At 39.7% G+C, this 11,294-nt stretch overlaps 1 protein-coding gene across 1 annotated transcript; it reads left to right on the top strand.

The window, feature by feature from the left end:
* Positions 1-22: 22 nt before the first annotated feature.
* EXD2 (exonuclease 3'-5' domain containing 2) lies at positions 23-10,934 on the top strand. The gene is made up of 9 exons (XM_063440161.1): positions 23-94; positions 3,106-3,454; positions 4,551-4,807; positions 5,887-6,013; positions 7,304-7,590; positions 7,726-7,832; positions 8,186-8,321; positions 8,432-8,788; positions 10,139-10,934. Exons 2-9 carry the CDS (start codon positions 3,119-3,121, stop codon positions 10,353-10,355), a joined length of 1,824 nt encoding a protein of 607 aa, XP_063296231.1. The 5' UTR covers positions 23-94; positions 3,106-3,118; the 3' UTR covers positions 10,356-10,934.
* The last annotated feature ends 360 nt before the right edge of the window (positions 10,935-11,294 follow it).

Here is an 11,294-nt window from a genome sequence, read left to right on the forward strand (position 1 = left end):
CGGTGACGTCATTTCAGGAAGAGGAAGTGCGTGCAGCCGGTCGGTGGAACGCTTGAGTGCGTGTCAGCTGTGTGTGAGCATTTATTGCGACCAGGTAACTGCATGTCTAGCAGCTTCCATTCTACTGACTGTCAATTATCCATACCAAGTCGTGGTCGTCTATTTTTTATATATATATATATATATATATATATCTATATATCTTATATAGCAAGATCATTTCACACATACTAATGCTAAACCTATTCCTAGGACATATGGAATCAATGTATGGGGTCTGCTCACTAAACACAGAACTGCAAAATTTAGCTTAAATGTAGACCGTGAATATATAGGTAAATTGTATATATATTTATTTTTTACCTATATGTTTGCAATTGGTCTTCATTTAATTAATTTGGTGTCTAAACCTTTATATATTCTAACCATGTGTACATTTAATTTTAGAGATACTGATGCAAGTTGGAATTATATCAATGGGGGGGGAGATTTCTTTTGATTATTATTGATTTAAATTGTAATCCAATAGATGCCTCAGAATATGTCTTGTGATAGAGCATGCAATGCTACATTATTATTTCTTTAATTTAGAAGTAATATGTTCTAAGCATACATGAAACGTCCCTATTCAGGAGGCACAGGTCATATTTTGAGTCCAAATCCGCTTTTCTAATGTCCTTTGTTTTTAGGAACGCCATGTTGTTGGTGTATAAATGAGCTTGACGGCAATAATCGTCCCTATAAAGTGTATTTGGGCTGCAATAAATGTGGTTAGAAACCAATCTGTATAAATAAGATATGTTTTTAACTACATTTTAGTTGCATGCATTATTAGTAAGACACCTGAGACTTCTCAGAACAGCCCCACACCTGTTCACTCCACCTTGCACTCTTAACTTTAATCTATCCATTTCAGATTTTGGGTGGTATGCTTGGACCATTCCACACTCCTAAATCACTTATGCTTGCTGAAGTGCTTTATGAGTAAGGAGTATCTGATGATAATGACAATTATAAGAGCTAATTTCTATGAGAAAATTAAACACCGACCTGATTGTCAATCAATCAGACAGCCAAGTATGTTTCCTACTTCCGTCAGGTCTCCTATGAACTCTTTACTTTAATGCACCTGCATACCGGTTTGTCAGAGCTCCGATCAGAATGCTGTAAGTGCACACAAGCAGACATGAGTGGCTATAGCAGGTGTACACAAAAGGAGAGCTTCAGAGGCATTTCAATGAGAAGCCTCTGGCTATTGCCCCTGTGAAGACTACAAGTCTCTTATGGGGGGAAAAAGGTGAGGGCTTGCAATGGCTGCCATTCGTTAGATCTGTAGCCTTTGCAAGCTCTTTCAAGATTTTCCCCCAATGAACACATGTATGAAAAATGATTGTATGCATGCATGGGGCGTATATCTACTAAACCATGAACCCTACATTTTTATGCCAATTTGGTCATTGGTGTGACTTTTTAAGGCTGGATTAAAACTGTCCAACTTTGTTCCCTGGTCTGCTGTTTCTGTCCCAATAAGCGTAGCATTAGATGCGTTTTCATTACACATTTAGGATGCTAGGTCCTCACAGAGAGCACCAAAACAGGGCTCCCTGCATGCTCTGCCATTAGTGGGCTGGCCCGTGTGACTGGCTGGCAGATGGGTTTGCATTCTGTCAAACTTCCATATTCTTTAGGCAGATCTGAACCATTTATCGGCAGCGCCAATGACGTGATTTGTATCACTGGCCCACTTAACTGGCTCCGATGTTGGGAGGTACAGATTTTTTTTGGTGGGGGAGAGGATTTCACCAAAGTTTATTTGCAAGTGTCCTGAAAATTCTCAGAACAGCCCCACCCTTACCCACAGTTACTCTTAAATTGACAGTGTCCTCCTTGTTCACTTTGATGCTTTTTCAGCATATTTCTACTTGAAGACACACATTTTGATCCTAACACTTGCTCCCACCCTCACAATATAATAGGCTGAAGTGTTCCATCCTTACTGCATTTGTCTTATTGGTCTGATTAGTGGGTGGGGGATACATGTCACCAATTTAATAGCCACATCTTTAGCAATAGCTCTGTTTTATAACCTAGCATTCGAAACACTGAATACTGGTATTTTGTTTTAGAGCTGTGTGTTAAAATGCAATACTGTATAGGGGTATAGTTTGTCATGTATAAAATGGAAATGTCATTGGTGATTTGGGTGCCTACGTACATTATGGTTGTGGGGCATATGCGGAAAGTCAGCATGTCTCCGGGTATGTTAAGGGGGAAGTAAAGTCAAGGAAGTCTCTGGGTTTGTTACACTTAATAAATGTTGTCTGCATATGCAGAGACTTTGAAGAAATCTCAGTTCTGGATAACGGCTACAATGAGTGATTTCAACCTGATGGCTGCTAGGAGGGGTTCAAGTGATAAGGCAAATAAGAGTGGACAGCCTTTACAGGTGCTTTTGATGAAAGGGTAAGAGGAGGAGGGGGATATTTGGTAGCAGTAAGTGTCCAGTGGATGCAGGAAGTTGCTTCTATTAATGGTCTAAATTCCAATGGAAAGCTAAAACAATCTAGGACCTTGTAGAGAGAGGGCCAGAGAAGGCGATCAAACACCTTCTCGGCGTTTAGAGAGACCATGGCCACTGGGAGGGTCCTTTTTAATAGATCCTTTTTTTCAATAATGCAAAATGTTCTAGCCATAAAGCTTTTCGTCACCATCTGCAGTACTGGTGCGTTTTGTTTAACTATGGATCTAGATAATGTATAAACAAAGCTAGTCCACCTTCTGTGCGTTTGGATCCTGTAAGAAAAAAAGTGGCAATGCCTTTTTGTTTTAAATCAGAATTTTTTAAGAAATTAAGGAGACCGCAACTGATTCATAAGTCTAGATGAAATCCGATAAGTAGTATGGAGTCTGACTTTACCGTTAACCGGTGTCTTTGTAAGGGCACGTGGGGCTTCTCTATCCTTGAAATTTGGGTGAGCAAAACCCCTGCAATATTCGTGTTTTGTGTAGGGAGCATCGATAAGCACGTGGTCTTGGTAAATCATAGTAAAATGGTTCTACAGTGGCTCTTAATAATTAGTTTTTTTGTTTGTGTTTCAATAATAGGTATTCCAATAAAATGCCCAGGCACCCTGGGCTAACACTTGGCGTTGCATCTTTGGTGGGAACCACTGTAGGATGTCTTGTACTGTGGAGGTTTATTCATCGGAGAAGACAACTCTCTGCTGCCAGTCTCCACAAGAACATAAGCCCTGGAGGTGATGCTTGCATCGACTGCACAGAGAGAGAGAGCAGCGAAAACTCAGAGGAAGAATATTGTGGTGTGTCTGCCGTAGAGAAGATTTTGGAAGCTGAAATCAAAGTAGTGTCTGAAACCGAAGAATGGGAGGAAATCTGGCCCATTTTGAACAAAGAGCTTACATACTACAAAGTTCTTGGTATAGACTGTGAATGGGTAGGTGTCGGTGTACAGCGTTCGTGTAACTGAATCAAGTCTGTGTATCTGTTTCTTGTTTTAATACTTTAGTTTGACACAGAGCTCATTCTATTCTAAGTCCAATGGAAGTTTGCTGAACTGTGGCTTTTTTTTTTTTTTTTTTTTAAACCACTTTTTCATTAAACTACACTTCACTGAAAGCCATTTAGCGACGGTCTATATGCACATAATAGTACTTTGAATTTACCTTTTTAACCCCTTAAGAACACATGACATATGTGACCTGTCATGATTCCCTTTTATTCCAGAAGTTTGGTCCTTAAGGGGTTAAAGGAACGCTATAGTCACCCAGACAACTTCAGCTCAATGAAGTGGTCTGGGTGCAATGCCCCTCAGGTTTTACCCTTCTCATGTAAACATAGCAGTTTCAGAGAAACTGCTATGCTTATATTTGGGGTTAAGCCAGCCTCTAGTGGCTGTCTTCCAGACAGCCACTAGAGGCGCATCTGCGATGCTGGAGGCATATTATGCGTCCATAGGAAAGCATTGAGAAATGCTTTCCTATTGACAGCTTGAATATGCTCTGCTGACGTTGGTGGGGTAGGAGAGGTCACCAGCGCCGAGGGACACCGGTGCTGGATTAAAGTAAGTAACTGAAGGGGTTTTAACCCCTTCAGCGCCACGGGAGGGGGACCCTGAGGGTGGGAGCACCCTCGGGGCACTATAGTGTCAGGAAAATAGCTTTGTTTTCCTGACACTATATAGTGATCCTTTAACTACTGACAGTGAAAAGGCACAAAGTATCATATTGCTGTGAAGGCTGTTACATATTTGTTCCCAGGGAATAGTAACCAAATAAAATTAAATGTTTCTAACTTTCAGTTTAACAGATAATCTCTAATGTAACATCTAATACAATTTATCAGCTTGTATTTACTGTAATGTGCTGTTAACCAAGACCTCTCCTTCCATTTATTGCCAAGTCTCAGGGGCAGCTTAGATCTGCAGAGAGTACATTTATATTTTTCAGTTTTACTGCTGTTTTAAGCCTTTTTTTTTTTTTTTTAAACTTTTGGGTAACTTTGTTGTGTTCTCCTCCTCCTTTATTTTTCAGGTGGCTGTAGAAGGAAAAAAGAAACCAGTATCTCTACTACAGATGGCTACCCACAGTGGTTTTTGTGTCCTGGTTCGTTTGCCTCAATTTGTCAACTCTGGCCGTACTGTCCCCAATACGTTTCTCAATCTCCTCGCAAACCCCAGCATACTGAAAGTTGGAGTTGGCTGCTGTGATGACTCCAATAAACTGCAGTGTGATTATGGCCTTTCTGTGAAAGGACTTGTCGATATCAGATACCTTGCAATGAGACAGAGGTATTATTTTTATTTTTACAGTGGTTTTATTTTCAGATCTGGGGTTCCAAGAATTTCTGTGAATGAGGTATAACAAGGGGATGTTCTCAATCACTCTTCAACATATGTGTAAAAGATACTATAGTACAGTGGCAGCAACCTTTGGCACTCCAGATGTTGTGGACTACATGTCCAATGATGCTTTGCTAGCACTATGGGAGATGTAGTCTGCAACATCTGGAGTCCTGAATGTTGCCTATCCCTGCTGTAGCACATTGTAGGTGACTTCTTTCCCCCTTATCCCCTTAAAGCCCATTGGATAATAATGGATCGAATGGTGTCCAGCCTCGCTTTGAAGATTTCAGTAAATGAGCTCAGATGTTTCCTAATCTTGTCTGGCTCAACTTCCCCCAATGTACAGGCAATACAGGACACTTAATATTTGGGGCTTGACTTGCATAAGGTAGAAAACGTTTACCTCTAGATCAGCGTGAACATCCCACCTTCAATGTGCAGAGTAATCTTGACTCCTATTATCCAAAAGATTGAAGAACTGAGAAAGGTAGAGAAGCGTAAATGATCTAATAAGAAAAAGATATGAAGATTTTAATTATGAAGAGAAACTTCAAAAAAATCAAACGTCTTAGGCTGGGTGGGTGTGTATATATCTGTATTATAGTGTCCTGCACCCTCTAACTGTTTAACAGGGCTAAAAAGGAACACAGACTTCAGGAAAAGAAGATTTTGCAGATGTCCTGTTTGATTCCTAATCTCCTCATTTTGAGGTGTCATTGGAAAAAAAAATGTAAATATATTGTGGCATATGTAGTTTCTGTATGGACTCCACTTTATTTGAATTTGCAGGAAGTCTATTATTTGGTGCTCTGTCATTTGTGTAGAAAATCTGTAACGCCTTCACTGAAATAGTAAATTTTATAAATTGTTGATCACATTTACTATCAAAATGACGAGCTGCGATTAAGAGTCAAATATTTGTTATGAACTGTGTAACTATATCTGTACCTGCTAATAATTCTACAGTTTGGTTTGTACTACTGTGAATTGAACACTGAGGATTTTTTATTTATTTTTTGTTCTAGAAGAGACTCATTTCAGAACAGTTTGAGTCTAAAGACTCTCTCCGAGAGTATTTTATCCTTCCCCCTAGACAAATCCTTTCAGCTGCGCTGCAGCAATTGGGATGCAGAAGAATTTAGTCAGGATCAGGTCTGTATCTACTCGCAAGCCTTGGTCTGTTCACTGTTTTTTGGTAGTTTGAAGTTTAGAAATGTGGTTTTGTGTCTGGGGCATCTTTGCAATATTTGTAAAGTCTTTCCGATTCTAAAACGATTTGCAGTGTAACAAACTTGGCACAATAGATGGGTTAAAGAAATCATAAGACTTGTCATTGTTGCACAACTATTCTAATCATATTTCATATGAATTTACAAGGGGCCAGCTAAGTATTATAACCCTTACTGCTTATTGTGGTGCAGGCAGTCTTTTATATGCAAGTTTTTGGTGTGTGTGTGGGTGTGTGTATGTGTTGGGTTTTTTTTTTTTTTTTGGGAGGGGGAGAGTGTGACTGAGTTCCCTGTACCTCCGCCAAGTCCGCTTCCTAGCCGCTTGCAGGGACCCTGGAATGCTTATGCCCCCATTTGCCGAAGCTTGACTGGGCTCCTTCTGGAGCTTTGCACCCTACCAGGCAGAAGCTCTCCTTCCAGGCATGTATCGTCCCCTCTGCCTATTCCGCTGCAGCTCTGCTTACAGTGATTATAGTTATTGCATTATACCAGAACTAGAGGGATCCTGCAACCAGCAAACTCCTCCAAAGATTGCTAAAAATCCACACAGGACACAAGTTCCAAAAGGAACGGACATACAAAACTTCATTTTTCTCAGGACTAGCCCATAGACTGCATTACATCTAGATTACTGTGACAACTTAAATAAAATACAAGTAACCAAATCCTAGCAGACAACATACAGCAACTTATTAACACAATTACCTATTTTTAAGGGAGTGGGGAAGATAATCATTAACACAAAATATCTCTCCAGCCTGCAGAATTGGCAATATGCAAATCTACCTGAATATGCTAATTATCAAGTCTTGCTATTCAGGTAGTGCATAAAGCTGTTCCTGGAACCAACAGAGGTTTCTATACAGGCTCCATAGCCAAAGTTCCTCCTAGTTGGTAGAAAGCATCAGCAGGACAAGAGAGCACACAAACAATTAACAATAAATACACATACATTACACACACACCTTGCACCTACAATGGGCACAGGGTGACTTAAACATAGGAGTCATCCGGGGATCTTATGTTCCCAGTGATGGTGACTACCGTCACAGGAAGTTACTATGTCCTCATCTCTCTGGGTTTGTATAAACAAATGTAGGTTCGTTTGTGTTTTTGGGTTGTGTGGGTTGTGGTTTATTTTTTTTTTCTCTAGTGTGTATACAAAATTAATACAGATTGATATGCTTCTTTGCCTTTTTTTTTTATTTTTTAGGTTTTGTATGCCGCAAGGGACGCACAAGTCTCTATTGCCCTCTTTCTTCACCTGCTGGGATTCTTCTCACCAGATTCACCCTGCTCTTGGGAGTTTTTACTCGGAAAATGTCAAGGGTTGGTAGATGTCCCGTTTAAAGCAAAATCTGCTGGCATTTTAAATGGAGATGTAAATGGTGCACAAAGAACTAAGAGGTCAAGGTCTGAAGAGAAGCTCTCTCAGATTAACCAAGGCAAAGACCCTCGCAAGAATAAGAAAAAGCCCCTCGGTGTGGGATACTCTGCAAGGTAAACGTGGATGTGTATGTATAGAACTTGGAATTCTAGAAGAGTAATAATGTCTATTCCCTCGGTTGTGCTGTTCGCCTGCTGTATAACACTTATCAGTTTTATAGACGATGTTTGTAAACCATGTCTTTTTAGGAAAGCACCATTGTATGATAATTGCTTTCTGCATGCTCCTGATGGACAGCCCCTGTGTACGTGTGATCGGAAGAAAGCTCAGTGGTATCTGGATAAGGGCATTGGAGGTGAGAGCATTTTGTTTGCTTGCCAGCTGCTGTCTGATATTTAATATGTCCAACTGTCCGTTTCTGCAAGGAGCCATAACTTTGTAACAATGTGTGGTTTCGTGTGTGTTTTTATATTTGATATTTTTCTCCTTTCCACTCTCCATTTGAGACTTTTTTGTTGTGTGCACGTTTATTCATGCAGTGATGATGGTCCCAAAAATGTGAAGATTGACCCTGGGCTATTCCAGTGATTATATTTTTAATAATTTTTAGAATGGTAGAAACTTCCTTTAGAACATTCTTACACTATCTCTAATCTGTTTATTTTTATTTAAAGTTAAATAACTTGTCTTCTATGACTACTGATTTAGATCTGATTAGCAATGACCCATTCATTGTGAAGTTGCGATTTGAACCATCTGGCCGCCCCGAGTCCAGTGTGGACTACTACCTGACGGTTAAAGAGAATCTTTGTGTTGTGTGTGGCAAAAGGGAGTCTTACATAAGGTAAGCCTAAAGCCTGCTATTGACTTGCTTCTTTGTTATTCATATCCTCCAGTTTAAACTCATGCAGGTACCATTGTGTTCTCACCCATTTTACTTGCCTCTTTCTGCAGAAAGAATGTGGTGCCCCACGAATACAGACGCCATTTTCCTATCCAGATGAAAGACCACAATTCTCATGATGTGCTGCTGCTTTGTACGTCCTGCCATGCAGTGTCTAACTACCATGATGCCAGTTTGAAGCAGCGGCTCTCGGAGGAATTTAATGCCCCTATAGGTTGCGAAGAAGGGGTGCGCATGCTGGAAGACCCTGAACGTAGGCAGGTGCGCTCGGCAGCCCGGGCTCTCCTAAATGCCTCCAAGCTGCCAGAGCAACGAAGGAATGAGCTTCTCAAAGAGATCAAAAACCATTATGGAACGGAATACATAACCCATGAGACTCTACAAGAGGCAGCTAGTCTTGAGACAAGGTAATAAGTTGGAGAGATCTTGTAAAAGGAATCCTGACATTTTATAGTCCAGTATTGTTCACTAAAATGTGAATTGTTGAATGCAAATACAATGTTGGCCAAAACAACTAAATGTAAAAATTCTGTAAGTTGAGTATTTAAGTTCAGCTACTTTAAACTTCGTTTCTGACATTCTCAACAATTTTTATTATACAAGATTATACAAGAGAAGAGCGCGCAGGCCTCTCCTTATAAAGTATAACAAGTATTTCTGGTATTGAGCATTCCACATTCAGTTACCGTGTACATTGTATTGCAGATTACGATCCCTGTATTCAATATATGGTAACAGTGCTTTTATTACTTGAAGAGGTCACTCAATCAACCACGAAAAGGGCATGGTACTCTCGGAGAATGGGCTGCCCCTTATAGTGTTGCCTCTAATCATACACCCAGACACTTAGAACTAGGCCCACTATGCAAGACAGTAGAAATAGAGAAGATAGGGATAGAAGAAGTAGATTAGATGAAAGATGTGGTCACCTCTGGAAGAGAACGAGCACCACCAGTGCGTGCCCCCCCTCCCCTCCCCCGGCAATGAGAACAACTACACCTCACAGGTCTCATTCTCAACAATTCCAAAGTGACTTTATATATTTTTTTAAAATTCTTTATTTTTGCCATGACTGTCATCAATATTCATATCCGTTACAGTCAGGCGACCCAATACACAATTAACATGTATAAATAAAATATATATCGTGATACAGAAAAGCATGCCAACATCTTTTCAAATACAAATATTTATAGACCTTAATAGTTAAACATCGTGCATGAGCCCTGGACCTGAACTCGATAAGTCAGGTTTTTTTTAATTCTAATATACAAAAATAATAACGACAGGGAATAAAAAGTATAGCTCGGTGGGTAGCTTAAGAACCCCGGTGAGTAGTAGAAAAAAAGCTTAAGGCGTATACAATTTTCACCAACATCGATGCCTTTGCGACTTTCTATTTTTAACAGGGAACTGTATACATACATGGTACAGGCTGGGCAACCCATTGCGTGCTTTTAGAATAGCTTTAGTAACTATTCTTTAAACGTTGTGTTAGATGCCATAATTTTGCAAGTCCTCAATCGTAGACCCTTCCTAGTGTCAGAGCAGGATCTCCACTGCACCAAGGAAGGCAGGGCTGCCTATGAGGGGTGGTGGTGGTGGGTTTAGAACCACTGACGCTGGTGATACCAGAGAGGGGACACATTTTGTAGTGGTAGTTTGGGTGGATTTATCAGTTTGAGTAAATGATAAATCATCCAAACTAAGTTAAGTATTCCTGCAGTTTCATATTTTTTTTTTTTTTTTTTCTGCAGGATTTTCAATGAGTCCTACGTGCCCCATGGAGTGAAGGTAGTGCAGAGCTACGCTAAAGGTGGACTGAAATCTTTAATGGAGCTTGAGAAACGTTGGCGTCAGCATTTCTTGGACAGCATGCAACCCAAGTACCTGCCACCACAATGGTCTGTTGATCACAACCACAGCAAGTTGCTCAGGAAATACGGTGAAAATCTGATGATTCCAGTGGGTTAGATCAACTTGACAGGATCTTATTTATTTAAACATACAAGAGTGAGTGCAGAGAGAATCTCTTCATGCTTGGTTCATGTACAAACTGTTCTTAAAGAAAGCCATTAATGTGTTATGAGACATGCCTTTGCTTGATCACAACACACATTCTTTTCTTTTTTTTTTTAGTGGACCTTGACATGAGATTCCTACCTCCTTTGTGTAAAAAAACTAAAATTAAAAAAAAAAATTAAAATCAAACCAACAAAAAAATATTATTAGAATTTTACCAGAACAGTTTAGACTCACTTTAACCCAATTTTTGTGGGATTAAAGGACGATATACATTTTAACTTTGTAACTGAAATACTTATCTTCTCGCTGTTTTGGCTTACAGTGGAATGCATTTTGAGAGCCACCTTTTACTTTATATTTTGAGGACTGACTGATCCTTCAGATCTAGACTTCTGGTAAGGGTGAATTTACCAAGCTTGCCAAAATTGACTAGACTTTTCTGTCCTATAATGTGAAACTGTGTTTCTGCATGTTCTTTCGTTATTTGTAAAGGTGTACATATATAGATATATATATTCCCCCTCTCCCTCCCCCTTCTTCTTGTTTTTTTTGTGATGGCTCATGCTCTTATCAATCTATTATTTATTTATATTCTCCCATGTGACTAATTTATATTTGTAACATTTTTCTGTGGAGGAATCTGATATCTGACAAGGAGCTGTGCCTCTAATGAATCTTATAAATGCATTAAACATGTTTAACAATACTGTGTGTGTGGAGTTAGGTTTTTCATTCAATGAGCTAAGCCCTGCTGTAGTGGTTATAGTGTTTGGAGTGTTCCTTTAATTCACTATGTAGTATGTGTTTATTTTCATATTAAATAACCAGCATGACATTAGAAGTACATGTTTCTATTACCAACACTGTGGTGTTATACTACACTGAACA

This window comes from Pelobates fuscus, chromosome 13 (genome assembly GCF_036172605.1).
Source record: "Pelobates fuscus isolate aPelFus1 chromosome 13, aPelFus1.pri, whole genome shotgun sequence".
NCBI classification, from domain to species: domain Eukaryota; kingdom Metazoa; phylum Chordata; class Amphibia; order Anura; family Pelobatidae; genus Pelobates; species Pelobates fuscus.

What these genes read in the sequence shown, in the direction of transcription:
- EXD2 (XM_063440161.1), top strand. Translation starts at nt 3,119, where the DNA reads ATGCCCAGGCACCCTGGGCTAACACTTGGCGTTGCATCTTTGGTGGGA. An exon ending in AAGAATTTAGTCAGGATCAG is followed by an intron (nt 6,014 to 7,303) that starts GTCTGTATCTAC and finishes TTTATTTTTTAG; the next exon opens with GTTTTGTATGCCGCAAGGGA. An exon ending in AAAAGGGAGTCTTACATAAG is followed by an intron (nt 8,322 to 8,431) that starts GTAAGCCTAAAG and finishes CTCTTTCTGCAG; the next exon opens with AAAGAATGTGGTGCCCCACG.